This window comes from Anas acuta, chromosome 25 (assembly GCF_963932015.1).
Source record: "Anas acuta chromosome 25, bAnaAcu1.1, whole genome shotgun sequence".
Lineage (NCBI taxonomy): Eukaryota > Metazoa > Chordata > Aves > Anseriformes > Anatidae > Anas > Anas acuta.
Genome location: NC_089003.1, coordinates 811,093 through 834,963, shown reverse-complemented (window position 1 = coordinate 834,963; position 23,871 = coordinate 811,093). Strand labels below are relative to the sequence as shown.

The 23,871-nt window shown below is 69.8% G+C and overlaps 1 protein-coding gene across 3 annotated transcripts in view; it reads right to left on the bottom strand.

Annotated features, from left to right (window-relative positions):
* ARHGAP23 (Rho GTPase activating protein 23) overlaps nucleotides 1–23,871 on the bottom strand; it is a 33,310-nt gene that overhangs the window by 8,804 nt on the left and 635 nt on the right. The window contains exons 1-7 of one of the 3 annotated variants that reach the window (XM_068660645.1): nucleotides 18,790–18,978; nucleotides 6,079–6,258; nucleotides 4,463–4,487; nucleotides 3,474–3,566; nucleotides 3,045–3,123; nucleotides 2,762–2,816; nucleotides 244–1,681 (exon numbers count right to left, since the gene is read on the bottom strand). In XM_068660645.1, the coding sequence (XP_068516746.1) occupies nucleotides 244–1,681; nucleotides 2,762–2,816; nucleotides 3,045–3,123; nucleotides 3,474–3,566; nucleotides 4,463–4,487; nucleotides 6,079–6,258; nucleotides 18,790–18,834 (1,915 nt within the window). In that variant the 5' untranslated portion in view covers nucleotides 18,835–18,978. Of the gene's footprint in view, nucleotides 1–243; nucleotides 1,682–2,761; nucleotides 2,817–3,044; nucleotides 3,124–3,473; nucleotides 3,567–4,462; nucleotides 4,488–6,078; nucleotides 6,259–9,163; nucleotides 9,773–18,789; nucleotides 18,979–23,871 lie in introns of those variants that run through there. The other 2 variants (XM_068660644.1, XM_068660647.1) reach the window with 2 other exon arrangements.

Below are 23,871 nucleotides of genomic sequence, written 5' to 3'. Positions count from 1 at the left end.
ACGGGACAGGAAAGCCTACACTGGGAGCCCCTGCCCCCAAAAAAGCCAGAAGCCCCCACTGCACCCAGACCCCTGCACAGAGCAACCCTGACCCCCACCGTACCCTGCCCGCTGCATCCAGCCCCAGCCTTGGGGCTCCCACTTTGGGACTTATCCCCCCCACGGTGCCCTCCCTGCCATGGGGCACCCCCCGAACTGCCCATCCTGGAGCAGGGCCCGACACAAGCGAGCTGCCAAACTCACCGATGAAGGGGATGGAGGCCAGGGAGTCCTCGGGGGCCGCCAAGGGGGCCACGCGCCGGCCCGAGCGCTCGGCTGCCGGCCTCTCCCCTCTGCTGCCAGCTGCCGGCGGGTCACAAATGTCCGTCTCCTTCACCCCATCGGGGAACACAAAGTTCATCTGCCGCAGGGGGGGCGGCATCTTGCGGCCCGTGGGTGGCTTCTGACGCAGGACCACCTCCTCCCTCCGCTCCTCGTGCTGCTCGGGCACCCGGCTGCTCTCCATCCGCTGCTCCTGGGGGGCTTCGAGGGCCAGCGGGGGGCCGGGGTGAGTGGGGCCGGCGGGCAGGGGGGCGACGGGGGCAGCCCTCTCCGGGAATGGGGCTGCGGTGGCGGCTGGCCGCTGCGTGATGCTGAAGGTGGGGAGGCCACCGAAGGCCGGGTCGCGGAAGGAGCGGGCGTGCAGCAGCCCGGTGCGGCGCTGGAAGGAGGGGCTGTAGCTGCGGTAGCCGATGTAGCCCGAATCATCCACGCTCTGCAGGTTGGGCTGCGACGGGTGCTTCTGCACGGGGGCTGCCGGCTCCCGCGGGGCGGCGGCGGCGGCGGAGGAGGAGGAGGAGGAGGAAGGGGGCGCGAAGGAGCTGTGCGTGCCGGGTGGCCCCGTGGCCGTGGCGCGGCAGAGCCTCTCGGGTGGCCAAGCGGAGCGGTCGAGGCGAGGGGAGAGCAGGGCGCCGGGCTCCAGCGCCTCCATGGAGCGCCCGCAGCGGCCCAGGCTGTGGTCGGAGCGGGCTCGGTGCGGCCAGCCCTCGCGGGTGGGCTGCAGCAGGGTGTCGTGCGAGGCGCTGTGGGGCCAGCCCCGGGGGGCCGCCGAGCCCCCCAAGCGGTCCTGGGACACGCTGCGGTAGCGGGGGGGCATGGCGTAGCGGCGCTCCTCCGAGGTGCTGCGCCGCGGCTCCTGGCTGCAGAACCAGCGGGACAGAGCCTGCTGGCACTCCTGCCGGCCCGGCACCCGCGGGCCCCCGCCGCCCTCCTTGAAGCCACAGTGAGTCCGGTGCTCCGCGAGGTGCTTGGGACCCCCGCCGTAGCAGGAGGGGGCGGCGGGCGGGACCCCGTACCGCTCGGGCAGAGACGATGCGCTGGAGCCGGGGCAGGCGCTTCGGGAGAAGGAGCCGGGGCGCCCATGGGGCACTGCGGGGCGCTGCGGGGGGCCCCCAGGCTGTGGGTCCTCGGGGCGGTGTGCGGGGCTGCCACCCCCCTCGCTGCGGGTGCTGCCGAGTGGGGCCGAGGGGCCGGCAGGGCGGTGGGCGCGGGGGTCCGGAGGTTGGCCGGGGGGCGGCTCGGTGCCCCGCGCCTGGAAGGGGTAGGTCTTGCGTGGGTAGCAGAGGGGAGGGGGCTCGGGGATGCTCTGCGCCCCGCCGGAGTACGGCTCGTTGCCCTTCAGGTAGGCATCCTGCGAGTACGCCTGCGGGAGGACGGGGAGGGGGTCAGGGAGGGGGGCACCACGGCCTCAAACCCCGCTCCCACCCCTGGGCAGGACCCCGCAGGGACGCTGCCTCCTCGTTACCATCGGCTCAGGTTGGGCAGGGCCTGGTTGCAGCCCCCCCACCCCCCAGGTCCTGCTCTCCCACGGGGACCCCCCTGTGCCAAGCAGCGCCGCTGCCGGCCCCTTCCGCTGTCCCCGCCGCCACGCAGCGCCCGGCTGCCCCCCCCTTCCTGCTTCCCAAAATACCCCGGGACGCACGGGCTGGCCCGTCCCCGAGCCCTGGTTTCCCCGTCTCACTTTTCACAGGCGCCTCTGCCTCCACGCCCCGGGAAACCTCAGAGCCCGGGGAAGGCACAGAGGTGAGAGCCCCCCCCTTGCCGGGGCTGCAAGACCCCCCCCCAATCCCTCTGGGGACCCTGATGCTGCTCGAGGACACCAGCAGCCGGTCCCGGTGCTTGCAGACCCCAGGAGAGGCGCCCACCGACCTCCCCCAGACCCCTGGGCTCCAGCCACCCCCTGTGGATAAGCCAGACCCTAAAACCCGGAGCACCCAGCCCTGCAGCTACGCCTGACGAAGCCCCCCAAAAAAGCAGGGGGCACATTCCCCAGCCCTCCTGCCCCTGAGCCCCCCAGGACCACCATCTCTGCACCCACCCATCCTCACAGGGGCCCTGTCCCCAAGTGTCCCCCAGGCACCACTGTGATCAGGGGCACTCAGCCCCCCAAAAAAAACCCACAGGATGGGCCCAGGGCAGCCCCTTTCTTCCCTTCCTGGCTCCCCCCGCGGAGCTGCTCAGGGTTCTGCTGGCAGCCCCCCCCCTGCACACCGCAGGAATGCCGGCACACCCCGGGAGGGCCACGCCGGGGAACCTGAGCCCTGGAAACCAAACCGGTCCCTGGCACCCACCCGGCAAACAGCGGGGGCAGGAGGGGATTTCACTGCCCCGCACCGGGATCTGCACCCGATTCAGCACCGGTGCCACCGGGACCCTGAGCTGGGGGGGGTGGGGGGGGGCACAGCCAGGGGCAAAGGGTTCAGCCAGGCGTGGGGGTGCTCACCAGCTGGAGGATGTCCTCGTCCTTGGGCATGATGGAGAGCTCCAGCACATCGTCACTGCAGAGAGAGGGGGCGCGGGGTCAGGAGGGGCACGGCCGGGGGACGCCTGCCCCCGGGGGCGAGACCGCGCGCGGCCGGGTCCCTGCGGCGCCTTCGCCTGCCCCAGCTGGGACAGGGACGGGGACGGGGCCTGCTGTGACGTGTCCCCTCCACGTCACCTCCCAGGCTCTGCCCAGCCCCGTGCTGCTCCCAGCCCCGTGCCAGCCCCCCGGGAAGGGGACTCACCTGTTCTGGATCAGGGCGATGACCTGCGAGTAGGTTTTGCCAATGATGCTCTCCCCGTTCACCTTGACCAGCCGGTCCCCTGCAGAGGGGGGGAAGAGATTGTCACCCCGAGCGTGACGGAGGTGGGGACGCCTGGCTGTCCCCTCACAGCGGGGACAGGACACATCCAAGGCTCCAGTCAAGGGCAGAGCCTTGTCCCGAGTGACAAGGGGAGCTGCGGGGACCCCAGCGCTGCTCAGGGCATCCCCACCCAGGGGTGGCAACAGGGAGTAGCAAGAAAGGGGGAAAACGAGGAAATGCAAGAAAAGGACCAAAACGAGCCCCCAAAGCCCTGGCAGACGGGGCTAGAGCTTTGTGCCCATCCCTCCAGCAGCTCGGAGCCTCCCTGGCTCTGTCCCCCCCCCTGCACCCACGGCGTGCCCCGCTCACCGGTGCGCAGCCCGGCTTGGTGCGCCGGCCCGTCCTCCCGCACATTCTTCACAAAAATGGTGTCCATGGGCTCCAGGCGGCTCCGGGGGGGACCTGCGCCCAGGGGACAGGGGGTCAGGGAGCCATCGGTGGCACGGACAGGTCCAGCCCCCCGGGAGGAACGAGGCAGGCACCCCGCACACCCCACAAACCACGCACACCCCCTGCCCCCCCAGGCTTTTGCACACTCAGCCCCTCACTGTCCCTCCTCTGCCTCGCTGAGCCCACTACGCACACTCCTGCCCTGAGAAACACAGGTCCTGCGTGGAGGAGACCCCTCTGGGGGGTCCTGAGCTCCCCTTGCCCCCAAAGCAGCCACGGCTCCTCCTTGGCACCACTGCGGCTGCGGTGACGTCCCCCCCTCGGCGGGCATGTGGCTGGGGCTGGGGCTGGTGCTGGCAGGCAGGCGAAGGGCGGTGGGGACCCGGTGCCGATGCGGGATGCTGAATTCCCGGGGGACCCCCCACAGCGAGGCCGGTGTCCCCCCGGTCCCCACGAGCACCCAGCACTGGGTCTCAGCACCCCAACCTGCCCGGCCCCGCGGTGCCTCGTCAGCCCGCCAGCGCCTCGATGCGTTCTGACGCCTTCACATTCCCTCCCATCACCGTCAGCCCCCAGGGGACAGAGGCCACGTCCCTGTCCCCAGACACCCGAGCTCAGCCCAGCCGTGTGCCAGGGGTGCGGGTGCTGACCCCCGCCCGGCTCCCCGGCTTTGGGACAGCCCCCGTGGCACAGTGAACCCCCCGAGGGGGCACCGCACCCTCCTGCCTCTCCGCGTGTCCCCAAGCTGTCCCTGTGCTGCCTCACTGCCTGCCTCCACCCGGGGCTGTGCCACCAGCACCACGGCCACTGACCAGCGGGGACGGTTGACCACGACCCCACCAAAGCCCCCACCCCAACCCACAGGAGCCCTTTGACACCCACAGCCCCCGCGTGGTGCCGGCGCTTACCTGCTCGGTTCCCATTCTCCTCCTCCTGCCAAGAGAAGAGAAAAAAACTCATTTGGTGGCGGGGCCAGGACGGACACCACAAAGGGACCGGGAGGGGACAGGATGGGGCGGTGGGGTTGGATTCCCCCAGCCAGGACAACTTGGTGGCACCCCACAAAGCCCCTCGCGGACCCGCACGTCCGTCTGTCCCCCTGCCCTCTGCCGCCCCAGGCTGTGTGGCCAGGGTAAAATTAACTCCTGACACCGGATCCCGCAGGGCCGTCAGCGCAGCAGGGAGCAGGACCTGGCCCTGGGGCACCAAGCTGCTGGGGAAGGGGCCGGTTTTGGGGCAGGGAGTGTGAATTTGCCGTGCGCGCGTGGGCAGTGGGGCTCGCCCTTTGGGTCCCCTGAACCTCCCCGGGGGGAGCATGAGCCGCCAAGCCCCCAGCTCCATGGTGGAGCCGGCTGCCCCCTGGGCCGCTCAGCCCCACGAGCAGGTCCTGAGGATGGAGCCAGGTGCCTGGAAGGGGATTTCTCACCCTGCAAGTGCCTGATCCTGCCATCGCCAGAGCAAAGCGCTGGCTCGGCTCCAGGCAAGAGGCTTTGCCAGCAGCATCTCTCGGCAGGGCTCTGGGGCACAGCCCCGGTGTGCCCAGGACAGGCAGAGCCCTCTGGGGCACTGGGAAGAGCCAAGTCTCCACCACAGCGTGAGGAGGGGGCACTCCTGGTGAGGAGGAGGGGGCTGGAGGGACCTCACCCCATTGCCCAAAGGGAAGGAAAAACCACATCCAGCACACCCCCGGCACGTGGGGCACCACCACACCACTGCCTGTGCGCCGAGCAGCTGCCACGGTGCCAACACCAAACCGTGGGGCTGCCGAGGGACCCTCGGGGGGACCCTGGAGGCACCGACTCGCCCCAGCGCCCAGCCTGGCCCCCAGGCAGCCCCGCTCCCCGGAAAGGCGCTGACGTGGCCGCGGCGGTGCTGGAGCGCCAGGAATGCGGAGCTGCCGCCCCCCTCCCTGCTGAGTCAGCGCCACCGAAACTCAGCCCCCAGACCTGGCCGCCCGCCGGCACCCATGGGTGCTGAGCCAGCCGCGCCCTGCGCTGCCAGCTCGGAAGTGCCGGGTTTGGCTCAGACGGGTGCCGGGAGCCAGTCCCAAAACTCCTTCCCAAAAGCATCCGCCCCTGGCGGCTCCCCGCGGGTCCCTTCCCGGCCGTGCCATGGGGATGCCCCGCCGGGCAGCACCGTGCGCTCCAGCCTGGGGGGGCTCAGCCCCAGCAAAAAGCCCCCCAAAGGCACAGGGCTGCCCAATGCCCAGCCCCAAAATCCAGGAGGGAGCGGGCAGGCTCTGACACAAAGCAGAGGAAGCTGGAGGGATTTGGGTTGGTTTGGTGGGGGTGGCACCGAACGGAGGGGGCTCCCCAGCCAGACAGCCAGCGGGGTGATGTCCCCACCCCTGCCCTCGCAGCATGGGGGGACAAAAAGGGCTAAAATCCTGGGCAGCATCCCGCAGCCACGTCCCCAAGCATCCTAACACCAGCTGCCCCCCCCTCCCGGCCCCTCCGAGCCCCCAGGTCCCCCCTCTCCAGCAGACCCCAGCCCGGGGTCCCCCCACCCCCAGCCGCAGCCCTACCTTGGCCGGGGAGTGCACGGCCGACTCGGGGGGGTAGACGATGAAGTGGCGGAGGGTGAAGCCGAACCCCCCCTGCATGCTCTTCCGCAGCACCACCGTCTTCGGGCCCCCCCAGGGGAAGGGTCCCTCTGGGGGCGCGTTGTCGTTTGGGGACGCCCCATCTCTGCGGCCCGGCGTCGGCTGTGGGGACAAGGGGGGGGTGTCAAACGCAGCAGGGTGGGTGCAGGCAGCCAGCCCCCACTCAGCACCACAGCCCCCAGCCCTGGGGTCTGCCGGAAAGCCCCCCCGGGTCCCAGGAGACCCCTCCCAACTTCCAGCCCTGCAAACGACAGCTCCCAGAGCCCCATGCGAGCGCCTGCAACGCCAAGCCCCCAGCCTCAAATCAGGGACTGCAGGGACACGGAGCGTGGCCACGCGTCCTTCCTCGAGTCCCCCCCCCCAGGCACGTCCTGTCACCTCCGTGCCCAGCCAGGTGCACAGCAGGGGATGTCTGACCAGGCTGTGCCTGCGAGATAACCCTCGGCCACCCCGCTGGCAGCTCGGCTCACGCAGCAGTGCCCAGGCTCGAGCAGCCCCCGGGTTCTGCCCCAGGGGGGTTGAAATTCAGACATCTCCCCCCAGAGGGAGGGCAGCAGCGGCCGCTGGGGTGATGAATGAGGGAAGAGACAAAAACCAGGCGGGGAGGGGACGGGGGGGGGACGCACAAAGGGACGGGGCACAAAAAGCCTTTGTTTGCCTGCGCCTGTGCTGAGCCGGCCCTTTTGCTGCGAGGGGCTCAGCACGGCTCCCTGCACCCCCCGTGCCCTGAGTCCTCCCTGTGGCACCTGGGGGGGTCCCAGGGGGTCCCATCCCTCCAGGGGCAGGGGCCCAGCACCGCAGCCCCCCAGCCAAGGGCTCCCGTGTGGCCTCTCCCCAGCACAGCCCCTCTCCTGGCCCCCACACCCCCCCCAGCAGCTCCGTTTGGGGGCAGCGACTTGCATGGAGAGCCACGGGGATGCTCGGAGGCTTCGCCCATCTGGGAAACGAGGGCGGCTTGGAGCACCTGCAGACCCCACGGGTACCCCCCCAGGAGGTGCAGAGCTGTGATGCTCCAAACCCTGGCACTGGGGGGGCAGAAAACCCCAGCACCCGAGTGGAGCACAGCAACACCCCCAGCCCTACGCACCCCCGGGACCCCAAATCTTCCCTGCACCCTGGGGACCCCAAACACAACCGGAACGGGCTCCCCAGGTTCCCTCAGGGACCCCAGGCCCCGCACCCCCGCGCCTCGGTGCCTGTCCCCATCTGCGCCCTCCATTGTGTCGGCCGCCGGCTCGCTGGATTATTTTTAAGCTGACAGCTGAATGTGCCCCGCTGATTTTAACCAGCCCCGACAAGCCTCCGGGAGGGCAGGAGCGGCGCAGACACCAGCGGCGGCACCGACCCGCGGGGACGGGGACGGGGACGGGGACGTGTCCCAGTGTCATGGGCATGTCGGAGCCGTGGCCGTGGCTCCAGCGTGCCCGGGACACGGGGACACGTCCCCAGGTCCGGGCTGCCCATTACCAAGCACTTAGCGCCAGCACCAGCTGCCCAGCAGACCCCCGGGACCCCCCCACGCCTCTCCCCCCTCCCCGACAGGCTGAGCCGCCCCATTAGCATCCAGCTCGCTGCCAGCCTCAGAGCGCAGGGGGCAGACAGAGGGGGTTCTTCCTACAGCTGCGGATGCTGAAGCGGGTCCCAGCCCCCCCCTGTGAACCCACCACGGAAAGCGCCGAGGACCCCAGGCGAGAAGGGGCCGCGGCTGGCACCCAGAGGTGACCCCAGCCCGGTGCCCATCGCCCGGAGCTGGCCCCAGGAGCCCAAACCCCCCTTGCAGAGGGGCTGGAGGAGACCCCTGCGTTGCAAACAGCCCCCCCAGGCTGTTTCCAGCCCAAGGTCCCGACCTCGTGGCGGAGGAGGGACTGAGCAGGGACCCAGCACCCTGACCCTGCAGCCAAGGACAGGGGGACGCTGGGCGGGAGCTCAGCGCGTTCCCTTCGCCCTGATCCCCCGTGGTCCCCCGTAGGACTTCCACTGCCCCACAGGCCCCATCGGGGGGGGCTTCCCCCTCAGTTCCCGGCTCCATTTCATCCCCCTGACCTGTGCCAGCCCGGTGGGGGAAGTCACCCGCTGCAAAGAGACCCCACAGAGACCCCAAGAGACCCCTGTGAGGACACAGGCACGGCAAACCATCCTGCACCAGGCTCATCTCGCCGTGCCCCAGCTCTCCTCGCCACCCGCCCCAGCTTGGAGCTTTCCTGGGGGACAGCAAAGCCCCAGCGAGGGGCCGACACCTGGTTTGTCATCCCGGCCTCTTGTCCCCGGCGCCCCGTCCCCTCTCCCCGCGGGCAGCCAGCGATCTCCTGCTTTTGGGCTTTATTTTAACGGCAGCCCGAGGTTTCTGATGCGCTCTGAGCAGCTGCGCCCTGCTCATTAACCCGGCTCCCCAAAACCTCCAGCCCTGCATGGGAAGGGGGGGTCTGTCCCCACATCAGGCACCGCTTTAAACTTTGCACGAGCTGCCCCCGAGCCCCTCTGAACCACCCCACAGAGCCTCCCCAGCGCTGCTGTCCCAGGGCCGTGCTCATCCCAACAATCAGCCACGGAGCCGGGCACCGGGCACGCTGCCCGCCCTGACGCGGTGCCGGCCGGCACCTCCCGGGGACAGGCGGCCCCGGTGCCCCCCCCCATTCCCTCACCCCCAACACCGGCAGCGGGGCCTTGTACCCGTCGTGCCCCCCATGGGTGGGTAGCCCCCGCTGGTGCTGAGCCCCCGCAGAACAAAGGAGAGCTCTCCCCACATCCCCCAGAGCCTTGGGGTGGGCAGGATGTGTCCCCCCCCCCAAGGCAGGACAGAAGGAGCAAAGCCCCCGCGCACAGCCCAGCCTCGGCTCAGAGCCCCCCAGCAGGGCACGAGCCCGGCCCCCAGCCTTGACTCCCCGAGCCCCCAGCCCCAGGAGGAGCCAGGGCAGAGGGATCACAGCCCCAGCCCCCCCCAGCGCCCCGCAGCCCCCCAACCTCGCTCCCCCCCAGCCAAGCAGCGACTCCCGCGCGCGGTCCTCACCCTGCGGCCCTTGGCGGTGCGAGGGGGCGCGCAACGGGGCCGGGGTCCCGGGGGCCAGCGGGGCTCGGGGGCGGCGGCGTGGCGGCGCAGGCTGCTCAGCCAGATGCAGCGGGGCTCGGGCAGGCTGCAGTCCACGCCGACGGCGCGCTCGCACCGCCAGCCCTTGCCGGCTCGCTCCACGCTCCACAGCGCCTTGCTCACCACCGCCACGGGGCTGGGGGCCGGCGGGGGACCCTGCAGAGCCCGCCGGGACCCCCGCTCCCCTCTTCCCGAGCTCTCCTCCACCATGCGGCCGCGGGACGGGCACGAGCTGTGGGTGGCGAGGCGCAGCAGAGCGGGCGCTCAGCCGGTGGCCGGTGATGCCACGGCTCCCGTCCTCGCCACCGTCCCCGGTGGGGGGCTGGCGGGGTCCGGCCGTGCCGTGGCGGCTCTCATGGCTGCTGGCGGCTCTCCCTCGGCAGCAGCACGGCCCCCACCGTGCACGGGGGGGGGGACGGGTATGGGGAGGCGGGCGGCCGCCCGCCCCAGCCCCGCTGCAGGGCTCCGGCTCCAGCTGCTCGCGGCGCTCAGCGTTCCCAGCCCCACCACCCGCCAACCCCCCCGGCCTGAAGTTTTGCTTCACACACACTTTCCCTTTTTCCTTTTTTTTTTGTTTTTTTTTTGTTTTTCGTTTGGTTTTCTAACCGCCCCCTTCTTCCTCCATCACCCCAGGCAGCATCCGACCCTCCCCGCTTCCTCCTCTCCCTCCTCCCAGCCCCTTCCTTCCTTCCTCCGCCGCGGGGCACCGGGCGATGCCGGGATGGGGCTGACAGCGGCCGGCACGTCCCTGCGAGGGGCTCCGCAATGGGGAGCCCACAGAGAAGAAGCCGGGGGTCCCAAAGCCCCCCCCCAGCCCCTCTCTAAGCACAGGGCCCAGCAGAGCCCCCCAGCAGGGCCATGTCCCAGCCCCACGCTCTGTTCTCACAGCCCCCCGGTGGTGGTGGCAAAGGGAGGGGTCTCCAAGGACGCTCCCCACCAGGAGTCCAACCAGAGCCCCCCAGCTCCTCCACTGCCCCCAGCACCCCGGCACCAGCCGGTCCCTGTTCCCCCCAGGCAGCCACGGGCCACCAGCCCCCGTGATTTAATCCCCAGCTCCCACAGCTGTGGGATTATCAATTCCCCTTCCCCACCCCCCTGCGCACCCCCCGGAGCCACCCCCACCACGGCACCCAAAGAGGGGAAGAACAAAACCAGCAGCACCCAGGGGAGCCCAGGCTGCTCCACGGGGTGCAGAGGAGGAGGAGGAAGGATGGGGAGGAAGGAGCGGGAGCACCCAGGGACAGGGACCTGGAGCTCAGCATCCCCTCGGGGGCCCCGGGCACATCTCGGGGGGGGGGGCCGCGGCTGCGGCCCCAGCTGGGACAGCCCCGCACGAGGGCTCCCGTGCCGCATTCCTGCCGTGCTGGAGGCCGGGGGGAGGCACGTGCGGCCGCGCCGGGGAAATGCCGGGCATTGCTGGGATTGCAGCCCCCGGCCACGGCCCCCTCCTCTCCTCAGCCCCCCCTGCACCACGACCACGGAGGGACCAACCTGCCGGGACCGAGCCCCCCACGTGCCACCAGCACCACGGCGTTTGGTGCATCCCCAGCACCGACCCTGGCCAAGGAGCCACAGCCTTGTCCCAAAACAGCCCCGGTGCCTGCCCCGAGCCCCTCCAGGGGCTGCTCAATGGGCCCAGCAGTGTCCCCAGAGACCCCCCCGCACACCCCCAGAACACCCCCCAGCACCATCCCGGTGCCTCTGCGCCAGCACCCCGGGGGCAGAACGGGACGTGGTGACATGGGGACACGAACCCGTCACTGCCCTTCCTCCCCTGACCCCTGGGCACCCCCAGGGCCACCCCCATGTCACCCAATGCGTGTGCCAGGGGTGTCCCATGGGAGCCACCCTGGGGGGCTGCCCCGGCCCCCACCTGCAGCCCGGGGCCAGGCAGCCTGCCCATCTGCCCGGCCTGCCCCGACAGGCAGAGCCGCCGAGCCGGCGGAGCGAGCCGGGGCTGAGGCAGCTGTCGGTGCCAAGCAGCGGCCAGGGGGGAGGCGCTTTGCTTCCCTCCGCCTGCTGAAACCAGGCAAAAAGGGGAAAAATTGCAGCGTGGGGCTGGGGGCTGCGTGGGCCCTGGGCGTTGTGTGTGACCCCGTGCGCTGGGGGCCCGATGGGGAGCGCAGGGTGAGCCCCCACCCAGCACCGCTCCCTGGCACCCATGCACGGCCCCGTTTGGCCACGCAGCCCCTGATGCTCAGCACCAACACAGAACGGGGGCGTTCTGCGGCCCCTGGGGTGCTCCCGGTGTCTGCACCTCAAACAGCAACGAGGCCAAAGCGGGGGCTGCTCCCCCCCATGCACATCGGCACCTGGGGCAGTGCCGGCTGCCCCGGGGACAGCACAGAGAGGGGGGGGCTGATCCTGCCACCTCTGCTCACGCCTTCCCTGGCAGCACCGAGCACGCAGGCGGGCACTGACCTGGGGGGGCCAAGGGGGGGCCGCTCGCCCTGGGGCGTGCTGAGCGGAGGTCGGGGCCCCCCCAGTATTGTTCCCGCAGCCCAAACTGGGAAAGGTCAGGCGGCGTTCGCGGGGGCAGATTCCACCCCGAGGAATGCGAGCGCGCCTGGACGCCTTCCAAAATCCTTGTGTTTTGCACAGGAGTGTCCTAAATAGACGGCCAAACGGGAGCAAGGGGGAACGCGGCGCGCTCCCGGCATGCACCGGCACCGCCGGCACGCCGCGGCAGGCAGCGGGCGAGCGCCCACGCGTGCGCACCCACGCTGCCAGCGGGCAGCAGGGCCCTCTGCCGGCACCGCTCCCTGCCTGCTGCTGCTCCTCGCCACCCGGGACCCCCCCAGCGGTGCCACCCGGGTTCACTGGCAGTGCCCCCCGCTTGCTCCTGCAGCCTCAGATCCGTCACAAAGCGCCCGGCACGGCTCCGGCAGGGCCGAGCAGGGGGCACGGGCGAGCTGCTGGGAAGCTGAGGCACGCAGAGCCCAGAGGAGCCCAGCTCGTGGCACAGCCGTGGCCCTGCTGGGGGTGGCACCGCAGCCCCACGCTGACCCCCCCACCCCATCCCAGCTGCGGCCCTGGGTCCCTGCCAGCGGGAGCATCACCAGCCCTTGGCACGCTGCGAGGATAACATCACAGCGGGGCGAGAACAGAGGACAGAGGGACCAGGGGGACCAGGGGGACCAGGGGGACAGCCAGCTGCCGGCCCTGCCACCACCACCATGCGCAGGGGTCCCACCGAGACCCCTCCTCCGGCACCAGCAGAGGTTTCCCCAGCCCGGAGCCAGCTCAGCGCAGGAGCACACGGGGCCGGGGGGGAGAGGGCAAACACTAATCCCTCCTGAACAGCGAGCTGAGATTAGGGTCAGAAAAATGAGGTTTTAATAGGATTTTCGGGGAAGAGAAAGCTGTGCTGAGGCACTAGCTGATTTGTAGCCCTTCCATGGCAGTGTTTCCCTGCTCCCACCTGCAGCGGGGCCCAGGGAGGGGGACCCAGGTCCCACCCGTGCACCTTCAGCCCAGGCCAGCCCCACAGTGCTGCCGACACGTGGGGAGAGAACAAGGGGACCCCGGAGCTGCTCTGGTGGGGACAGTGGTGGGTCCTGGCCCAGGGATGTGCCAGCAGAGGGACAGGGGGGCCAGGTGGTGGTGGCAGTGTGACCCCCCAGGTGACAGTGCCTGGGAGCAGCCAGCCGAGCAGCCCGGCCCTGCCCCAGCCTCCTGGATTAACGCCCCGCAGGAGAAAGCATTTTAATTCTCTTTAACCCAAACGGGGGCTGAGGAGCTTTGCAGCTCAGCGGGGATTTGGGGATGTGTTGGTTTGTTTGCACACAGCCGGAGCGTGGCCCCCCCCCTGCCTCTGGGACACCCCTTCCCCAAACCCCCCGGGAGCAGGAGCCAGAACCACCGGCGTGACAGCCACAGCCCCAGGGGGGATGCACTGAGATGGTCCCGGGCAGGCCAGGAGCCCCGGGGACGGGCAGGCTCACGCATGGCTTTGCTCTGACCACCCAAGCAGCCTCCCCTTCTCCTGCTGCCTTCACAAGCACTTGGTTGGTGGCGGCACCCAAAAACCCCCCGAGGGACCGAGCATCGCCAAGCCAAGGCACACCAAGCAGCGCTCACAGGGGGATCGGGGACAGCCACCAGGAGCCCCTCGAGCAGAGATTTGGGGCTCCCAGCCCTCAGCCCAGCTCACGCTGGGGATGGCACAGACGGGGCCGTGGGAGGTGCTGGGCTCAGGCACCCAACCCTCACCCGAGGCTCTCAGCACCATGGCTCGAACCACGGCACCGCCCGGGGCGCCGACACAGCACCAAGAACAGGGCCAGGATCCACTGGTGGGCAGAGACCCAGCAGCATGGGCGGCTGCAGCCCCCCCAGGGCCAGATCCCCTCCCAACACCGGGACCCCTCACCCTCATCCCCCCCCAAAGCAGCCGGGCAGGGGTGATGCTGCCCGGGGGCTGCCAAGCGCCAAAGACAAACCCGGTGGCGAAGCCGCTGGAGGAGCAGCGAGCGGGCTGCCTGCCGCTCCTCCCTCTCCAGCCTGGGTGTTAACGCGGGGAAGGAAATGGCCTGGTTCCTTCCCAACACAAACTTTTTATCTCGACAGCGTCTCCCTCGCAGCCCCGCCGCCAGCCCGCGCCGGGTGCCGCCTGGCTCCCTTCCCTCCCGCCCAGCACCACCGTGCTCAGCTCCCCGCCAGCCCCCCGTGCCCCGCTGGGCTTTTTGGCCCCTTTTTGTCCTGAAGCTGAAGGGCTCCAGCTCACCCAGCTGGGGCACTGGGGCTGTGGTGCAGCATTAACAGAAATTTGGGGAGGTGGCCATGGAGCCCTCTCCCTTTTCCACAACTCCCCAGCCCCAGGTGCCTGCTGCAGCTCTCCAGCAGGCGTTGGGGGCACCCAGCCCTAGGGGGGTCCCCACCACAGCACCACCACGGCTGGGTCTCCGGGGGCAGGATCCCCCCGGGCATCTGCACGAAGCCTGAGGCTCGCGGCACCACGGCATGAGCACAGGGCAGGACACGGAGCTCAGCCCAGCCAGGATCACACGCGCCGAGCTCCACAAGGGCTCCAGGCACCACCTCCAGCCCTGGCACGGGCAGGCCCCCAAGGCCAGGGGATGCTCAGGGGCTCGGCAACAACACGCTCGGCTCAGCTTCAATTCATGGTGCTGGAGGGGAAAGCGGCTGCGAGGAGGGGGGCGAGGGCTCAGGCCCAAGAGGAAGGAAGGGGGGAAGAGGGCTCGCTGGTGGGGCTGCCTCCGTGCCCAGCTCCTCCTCCTCATTCTCTGCCCTGTCCTAAAAACGGCGTTATCGGCAGCAAGCCCTAGAAAAGTAACAGGATTCCGTTTCCTGTTTTTCCCATGGAAACCCTCAAATAGAAGCTGGCCTCATTATTGTAATTTTTCGGGTCTTTTTTTCAGCAGGGCTAACAATGAGCCATTTCCTCCGGCGGCTCCGAGAGGCACCTTGCGCTCCGCTCCCGTTTGTCCGCGGCACCACGGCGGAAAATCCTACCCAGCGAGGTCAGGGGCAGCTGCCGGCGACTTCCAGCCCCTGCCCCACGTGGGGCCGGGGGCCCGGGGAGGGGACGGCCACGTCCCTACAGCCCTGGCACCCACAGGGGACCCCGCAGCACCCTGTGGTGCTTGGGTGCTGCACGGGGACCGGGCCCAACATTGAGGCCGGGGAGGGAGCACGGGGCCGGGCAGCACCCGGGCTGCTCCGGAGGCTGCTGGAAGCAAGAAAACGAGGGAGATGCCCAGGGAAAGCGCAGCTCCTGCTGCACCTTGTGCCAGCTGCTGAAGCCAGGCAGTGACTGGAGCCTCCCTACAGCCACAGGGAGGACAAGAGGTGGCAGGGGGGACACGGCTTTGGGGACACAGCTCGGGATGGCCGTGGCACCGGGTGCTGATGGCATTTTCTGGAGGTTCTGAGCCCGCAGAGCACAGCCTCCATCCCACCTCCCCTCCTGCACCTCCCCTCCTGCCCACGAAGCTGGCCCCGCAGCTGCCACCCACCCCTTCTGGGGACATCAGTGCCCCACTGGGACCACACCAGTCACCGCCAGCCCCAGCGGGGACCACGCTTCATCCCGAAAGCGCTGGCACCGCAGCCACTGCCCGCCCCCCCCCCCCCACCCCGCCCGCCCCAGCCTCGCACAGGAGAAAAATAGCCCACTATGTGCCACAATAGCACGATTGTCCCCAGAGCCACCAGGCCCCTTCCCACCCGCCCCCGGGAGCTGCCCCACGCGCTCAGCCCCATCAAGGGCCCCTCTGTTGCCGCCGGGGCAATGGGCACGGCCGCCGCGAGCACCCCACACCTGCGCCCCGGGGTGCCCCGCACCGGCTCTGCGGCACTGCCCCAGGGGTGTCTCCCACGGTGGTTATTTTAAGGCAGAGCTTCCCCTCCCTCGCCGCGGGCCGGTGGCAGGGCAGGGAGGAGCTGCCAAGCCCAGGGCCACCCGGCTGGCTGGGAACCGGCAGCAGCACCGGGAGCCACCTCGGCACCTGCCCGGGGACCCCAGTGCCATGGGGCTGCTCCGGCAGGATCGGTGCAGGACCTCGGCACAGCTCCCTGCCCCGCTCCCTCCTGCCACACCGGGTGCTCAGGCACCAGCTGGGTCCCAGCACAGCGTGACAGCAGGATCGCTCCCTGCGGTCACCGGCGTTTCATTTTGGCCACTTTCGGATGACTCACGAGCCGCGTTTCCACCCCTTTCCCTGGAGAGAGCCTGGCCACCAGAGTTGCTCTCCAGCTCCCAGCTCAGATTTTCCCCTTGCTCAGCCCTTCCAGCCGTGCTGAGCCATCGCTCCCCGAGGCGCCCGCCCGTGCAGGACGCGCAGGAGTGGGGAGGGCGCAGCTGCCCTGCGTGGGGCTGGGGAGCAGCACCGAACCCTCATCCATCTGCAGCCCCAGGAAGCCAAACTGTGATGGGAACGGGATCCTCAGGGATGGCACGGCACCAAAAAGCCCTGCTGTACCTGGGGCTGAGCCCAAAGGCAGCGGTGGGGAGCATCCCCTGTGCCCCCCCAGTGCTCCCGGCTCCCTCCGAGGCGCAGCACGGCACCGCGGCTCTTGCGACACAAACCCACCGCCGCGCCTCGGCGGAGGTGTGCTGGCTGCCGTGCTGCCCGGAAAGGCAATTAGGGAGACTTAATGAAATCCTGGGGATAACGAGCCGTGGAAAAGGAGTCAGCGCTTTGGGTGCCGTGAGCCAGCGAGGAGGCGGCTGGGCCGGGGCCAGCGGCACCGCGGCAGGTTTGAAGCAGCCACCAGGGTTTGCAACCCGGGGCAGCCGGAGCCAGCCTGGCCCCTGGACACCCCGGACAGGTTTTGGGTTCGGCACAGCACGGCGCAGCTCGCGTAGCCGGCCCTGCTGCTCACAGCCTGCAGGCAGCCAGGTCGATATTTTCCAACTTGAGTGCTTAAAATAGGTCATCTATCTCCATTCCTTTTTAAATCAGGTCTTGCTGCCTGCTGAAGACAAACTTGGTTTATTAATGGGACAGCACCGACGTGAGACCTCATCTTTTTTTTCCTTTAATGCAAATAAAAAAGCATCCCAAAGGCCTGGTGCGTCCCATGACGATCCCCTCGCCACATTCTCCTCCAGCTTGCCCACCAGCAGCTCCGTGTGAACCACGGGGGTGAGGCCCCAGCCCCAGCTCCTGCTCCAGGCACTCCTGGGGAGCCGCTCGCCCCCTGCCCTGCCCGCCACGCTCCGGCGAGCTGCTCCGCGCCCTCCCACACCTCCGGCAGCAGCCGCAGCCCTGGGCTGTGCCCGCATCCCAGCCGGGAACCCACGCCCAAAGCAAGGCGCACGAGCCGAACCCCAACTTGTCACCAGATCTCCCCAAAACAGAGACCACCGGCGCAGAGGTGTCCCCCAGCCCTGCCTGCTGCTAAGAAGATCCTTCAGCATTTCCCTCGCATTTGACGCCACAAACAACGTGGATGGTGCTGCAGGACTTTTGGGGGGGTTTTAGGACACTAAAAGTCACCCAGACATCACCCTGCAGCGCAAGAGACGGGTGCCAGAGCTCACGGCGCGTGATGCGTGCTCAAGGTTAAACACCGCGGCCGCGGCGAGCCCGGGAGCCCTCTGCACAAACAGGGACCCACGGTGCCAAAATCCCCGCTGCGCCAAGCGGCCCCCAGCACCTCGCCACGCCGCGCGCCCCGACCCTGCGCCGGTGCCAGGTTTCACACTTGCAAGCCAGGATTGCAGCAGGAGGCCCAAGCACAAGCTTTTCCTGTCTTTCAAGTTCAGGGTTCAGAAAGAAAAAAAAAAAAAAAAAAAAAGCATTAAGAAATGAGCAGCTCCTGTAAATAGGGAGCAGCCCCATGGGGCCCAGTGCTGAAGGGTTCAGCCCCAGCAGCGAGCAGGGGGCTGTGCACAGCCTCTGCCCCTCGCCGGGATGGCAAAGTGCCATCTGCACAGAGCCAGGTCCCGCGTCCCCGTCCTCCCGGCCGTGCCAAGGGAGGCAGCAGCAGGTAAATTGCTCGCCCCGTGTCACCAAGCTCCCCAAGTCACCCAGCAAGTGGGTGGCAGAACCAGGCAGAGAGCAAAGCCCCCATGCTCCTGGTCCTGCCCCTCAGAAGGGCACATTTCACCCCAAAACGCAGCAGAAGACAAGGCCAGATTTCAAGAAACCCCCTCAAAAATCTCAGCCCCGGCGCACAGCAGCAGGGAGTAAGCACGGAGGAATCCGAGGGGAAACCATGATTAATGCTCGGCGCTGCGAGGAGCAGCACTCCTCATATCTGAACCATTTCGCACACCAATTAATCCTTTGAGGCCGGTTATTAGCCCCACTGCGGGGCTGGGGAAGCCGAGTTCAAATAAGCAGGAACTGAGGAACACAGGGGCCGAATTCAGCTCTGGGGCGAGGACGTGCAACCTCTGCTCGGAGCAGCAGGCGTTGTGCCAGTCTGCCACCGTGGCCTACATACCAGCCCGGGCGCTACCCCGGCATGCGCCCACCACCATCCCCGGCCCCAAATCCCCATGGCGGGGTCCCCAGCCTTGTCCCCAGCCTCATGGTGGGGTCCCCATCCCCGCCCGGGCTGCGGCACAAAGCCCGGCACGTCCCCTCCCCGGTCATCCGCTGCCAAAAGGGGCCTGGTCCCGTGCCCCCGCTGCCACCGGTGCCCAGGGCGGTGGGGGACGTGCTGCAGACCCCGGGACCCCGGTGCCAGGGGCAGGATGCGGGGTTCTGCCGGCAGCCGGGATGCCGGTGCCAGCGCCACGCCAGCGGCATCGCCCCAGGAGCCAGGGGCAGGGGCAGGGGCAGGGGCAGGGGCTGGGGCTGGGGATGGGGCCCGGCTGCAGCAGCTTTTGGGGACCGACCCCCCCCGGCCGGCGGCTCCCGAGGGGGAACCGCGCGGGGCCGCCCCCGGTTCGCCCCCAGCCCGGCCGGACCCCGCCGGGCACCGGGGACGAGCCCCGCTCCCTGCCCCGCTCCCTGCCCCGCTCCCGCTCCCGTCCCCGAGGCGCCCCGGGCATCTCCAGCAGCCGGTCCCGACCCCGGTGTCCCCCCCCCGCCCCCCGGTCCCTCCCGGTGCCCCCGCCCCGAGCCGCTCACCGCGGGCGGCGGGATCCCGACCAGGCAGAAGGCGATGCCATTCATCGGGGCGCGGCTCGGCCCGGCCCGGCCCGGCCCGGCGAGTCCCGGTGCGGCTCGGTCCGGCCCCGCACCGCGCGGTCCCGCTCGGCTCCGCTCGGCTCGGGCTGCGCCGGCCCCGGCCCCGGCCCCGGCCCCGGCCCCGGCTCCGCCTCCTCCGGGCGCCAGCGGGAGCGGGCGGGGCGCGGCACGGCTCGGAACGGAACGGGACGGAACGGGACGGAACGGGATGCGGCACCGGGACCGGCACCGGCACCGCGACGGGAACAGATGGGGACCTGCGGGGGGCTGCGGTGGGCAGGGGTCAGCCCGGGAACGGGACCGGGGGCAGCCGGGACAGAGGGACCGGGACACGGGGACCGGGAACAGCCGGGAGAAAGGAACCGGGGACAACTGGGACAGAGGGACAAGGGACACCCACGACAGAGAGACCAGGGACACCCAAGACAGAGGGACAAGGGACAACCAGGACACGGGGACTGGGACACGGGGACCGGGGACACCCGGGACAGAGGGACCGGGGACACCCAGGGACACCCGGACATAGGGACCGGGGACAGCTGGGACAGAGGGACAAGGGACACCCGGGACACCTGGACCAGGGACAGCCAGGATACGGGGACCGGGAACACCCGGGACAGCCAGGACAGAGAGACCAGGGACACCCAAGACAGAGGGACCAGGGACAGCCAGGACACGGGGACCAGGACCCGGAGCAGGACGGTGCAGTGGGAGTGGGCAGGGGGTGACAGGACAGCAGGACAGGGACAGCCGGACGGCAGCAGCAGGGAGAGGCCAAGGCCCCGCGATGCAGAGGGACACAGGGACAGGAAACGCCAGGACAGAGGGACAGCACTGCCAGGGGCTGGCACGGGCCGGCACAGGGACGGAAACACCGGGCTGGGGCTGACGGGGGGCCAACGGCTGACACGGGGCGTGGGGAGAGGAAACGGCCAGGACGGAAGCAGCGGGACAGATGGACACGGCCATGCCCTGCGGACAGAGGGACAGGGGACAGCCGGGCAGGGCCTGGCTCAGTTCCGACCGCTCAGAGCACGGCAAAGCATCCCGAAATCATCCCGAAACGGCCACCGGGCACATCCACCCCGCACCTCAGCCTCGGGGTGCCCACGGCTCCACCGGGGCTTCGAGCCCACCAAGGGCTTGGCCAACGCACGCAGGAGGGACCCGGCTCTGGCCCTGCCACCTCCCCAAAGCTGCCTCCCCCCCAGGGGCATCGAACGGCCTTTGAATAACCTCGTGGGGGAAATCTCAGTTACCCTCCCCGCAGAGGAGGGAAGCCGAGCAGCTTTGCCAGCTCCTGCACCCTCGCCCTGGGGTGCCGCAGGGCGACGGCGGAGGGGAAACGGAGCCACACGTGACGGGAAAGTGGGAGGAGGCGCAGGAAGCCGGGGAGGAATGACGGCCACAGCCCGCGGGGACACACGGACACCGGGTGGGGAGGACGGGCAGAGCCACGGGGCTGGGGCTGGGCTCCAGCTGGGGGCAGCGGGGCTGAGCCCAGGGGCCTGGCACGGAGGTTTTGGTCTCCCGGTCTTAGCAGCAGCACCCCGAGGTGGGGCCCCTCGGCTGCTGGTGGGTGCCACCGTCCCCAGCCCAGCGGGGACATCGCTCGGTGCCAGCCCCAAGCACTCCCCAGCCCCCCCCCGAGCTGCTTTCCTTGCCCGCCCACCCCCCGGAGGTGCCAACCTGCACGCGCCTGGCGTGAGCAGAGCCGCTGAGCGCGACTTTTCCATGACACCACGAAGCGAGTCTGCATCAACAAGGATTTCCTCTGGGCACTCAACGAAACCTCAGCAGCACCAGGAAAAATAAATGACCCAGACGTCATCTTCCACCCCAGAAGCCCCCGGATGCGGAGGAGCCGCCGCTCTCACCCCCAGGAACCCGGGGCTGGGGGGGGGTCATGGGGCCGGATCCTGCTGCCGGGCACATCCTGCCCACCCCCAGTTGCCCCCCCATGAGAGCAGTGCCAGCTTCTTTGGGCAGCCACCAGCTGTGTCCCCCTGTGGGGACAGGGCCCAGGAGCTGCCCCCAGCCGAGGGGAGGGGGCAAGGGGCAGGGTTTGGCTCCGGGCTGAAGCTTTTGGGATGTGGCCGGTGGCAGCTTGGCAGTGCCGTGGCCACGCGGGGCCCCTGCCATAGGGCCAGATGTTCCAGCCCTTGGCACCGGCTCATCGGGCCTGGAGCCAGCCCTCGGGATGCAGCCACAGCGCCACGAGGTGCCAATGGGTATTTGGGGAGCTGGGGGGACCCTCCAGGGGTCCAGTCCCAGCCCCCAGGGACACGGACAGCGTTTGAGGGGTGCGTGCCAGCTCCAGAAGCACGGCAGTGACCCCAGGAGCACGGCCTGTGTGCGGCTGTGGTGTGAGCAGGGGGTCCTGGGTGAGCGGTGACGCAGCGGGACCCCCACTGCCAGGCCTGCAGCACGGAGAGCCCCCAGGAGCCAGGAGGGGACAGCGCCTCGGGACCCATCTCACAGCCAGGGGGGACGGTCGGGTGCCGGGCAGGGCTCCCCAGCCCCACGGCCTCTCCCCAGGGACCCTCCAGGAAACCTCTCCTCTGGGCTGGGCTGGCACCGGGCACCGACCCGACTCCGTCTGCGGCCCTTCCCAGCAGCTGGCCCGCGGGACGGAGGGGGCAGCTCCCAGCTGTGCCCACCCACCCGCTGCCTGCCCCCACTTTCCATCCCGGGGGTCCTGCCCCCAGGAAACAAGGCCAAATCCTGCCCACGGACCCCCCCCCCCGGTGACCCCCACAGGCAGGAGCCCAGCACAGGGGATGCGCTGCCAGCAGGACTTGGACGCAGACCCCAGGAACCCCACGCACCCTTGCCAGGGCAGGGGGTGTGACCCCCCCCAAAACCACCACCCCCCTGCTCCATGCAGGGCTCAGAGACAGGGCAGGCCCCCCAGGGAGACGCAGCCGCCCCCAATGAGGGGTGGCCCCATTCTGGGGCGCACAGCCTGGGGGGGCTCAGAGGTTCCCCAAACACCAGCCCTGCTCCTGGCATTTCCAGGTGGGTTGCAGGGGAGCGCCACCGCGCCCCCACCCAGCTGATGCCCCCCCCTGCCAGCCCTCTTTGTCTCCCCCAGCACCGCGACCCCATCTGCAGGGAGGGGGCTGCACACACCGCCCCCGAGGGCACCCCCAAGCCTGGAGCTGTCAGCGCTGCCCACCCCGCACCCCATTTCACCACGATACGCCCCAAAAATCCCCGTTCTGGCCCCAGCCACCAAGGCAGATGCCCTCCTCCCTCGCTGTTGCTGCCTGCCCGGTTCATCGGGGCGGATCCGCCCGTGCCTCTAATCCCCCCCCCGGCCCCCACCCGCAGCCCAGATCCCAGCAGCTGGAGAACCGGGCTCCAAAACCCGGCGAGAGCGACCCCCCCCCCACCCCCCCACCAGCAGAGGCTGCCGCTCCCTGCGGAGCCGCTTACGCGCTGCAGACAAAGGGAAGGAGAGGGGAATCACAGCTGGGTGATATTTTTTTAACCTAATCCCATGAATTAAAATGAAGAAAAGCAACCGCAGGGCACGGGCGCGCTGCTGGTGTGGCTGGGGCTGGGCACGGCGCTGGCAAATCCCTTGGCCCCCAGCTCCCCCCCAAGCCCACAGCAGCGGGGCTGGGGACAGGGACACGTCCCAGGGGGGCAGCGCAGGCTGGGCGCTGGGTGCCTCCGTGGGGCTGGGTCCCACACGGACCCCGCTGGCCCCACACGGGCACCTCCCGGCCGGGAGCTCCTCTCCCCCCGCGGCAGCTGCTGCTGCACGAAGCCATCTTGAGCCGGCGGCGACGCAGCGAAAGGGTTACGGCCCCCACGGCTCCGTCCCCACCGCCCACCTCCAGGTCGGGGACAAACAAGAGGCTGCGAGCGATGGATGGAGGCGCGTGGAAGCCGGGTGGCGAGGCAGAGCGAGGCGGGGCGGTGCAGGATTGCATCCACATCCCCAACGCCAGGGAGGGGCCGAAATCCTGCGGGGAGCCGGGGTACCCCGGAGAGCCCCAGGCCCTGGCACTGCCCCAGGCCCACGGCAGCCGCTGGGAGAGGGGATGGACGGAGCTGCCCCGCCGGCCGCTGCCCTCCCTGCCTGGGTGCCGGCAGGCACGTGCCAAGCCGCTGCCGATCGCAGCCTAAAATTACCACGGTGCCGCTGCCAATCAGGGCGGCGAGGGAGGCGTGCGGGGCTGCTGCTCGGCAGCTCCTCTGCATTGCAGCTGGAGGTGCGCGAGGGGGGATTCTCCATGGGGAGAGCGCACCCTGGGGTGGGGGCGCAGGGCTCGCAGCCCCCGGAGGGTGCAGCCCCCGCGGGGGCTCAGGGCATCGCGTGCCGGGCACACGTTGGCGTTGGCTGCTGCGGCGGGGCGGATGCGAGCGAGGTCCTGGGGTCCGGCCGGGCTGGCGAAGGCAGCAGCAGGCGCTCGCCCACGCCACGCACGTGCCCGCGCGCTTCCCCGCCTCTCCTGCCCATGGACCTGCCCCAGGCTTGGGGGGGGGGTCATAAGCACGCGGCCCCCAACGTGCAACAAAAGCTGGCCGGGCACTGAGGGTGCCTCGTGCTGGACCACTCGGTGTGGCCCCAGGGCCTCCTGCTCTGGGGGGGGGGCACAGCAGCATTGAAGGGTTGGATCTGGGCTGAGCCAGGAGGATGGTGCTGGGGGCAAAAATGGGAGGCAGAGCCTGAGGGGCTGCAGGGAGGGAGCGGGAGACCCTCACCATGGTGTGCAGCAGTGGGGCCAGGAGATGCTCAGTGGAGAATAACCCCTCTGGGGGGGGGGGGGGCGGGATGGGAAAGACCCCAGAGCCCCCACGGGGACACCGCGAGCACCCACAGCCCGGGGTGGGCACCGGGGAAGGATGCAGCATCCCAGCACGATGGCCAGAACGGCTTCCAGAGGCGTTGGCTGGTAAATAACGGGGCTGGGAGACACGGGAACACCAACACAGCCCCATCAGAGCCCCCCGTGCTTTTTCTGTACCCCGCAGCCCCAGGCAGGGGCCCCCTCCCCAAATCCTGCTGCT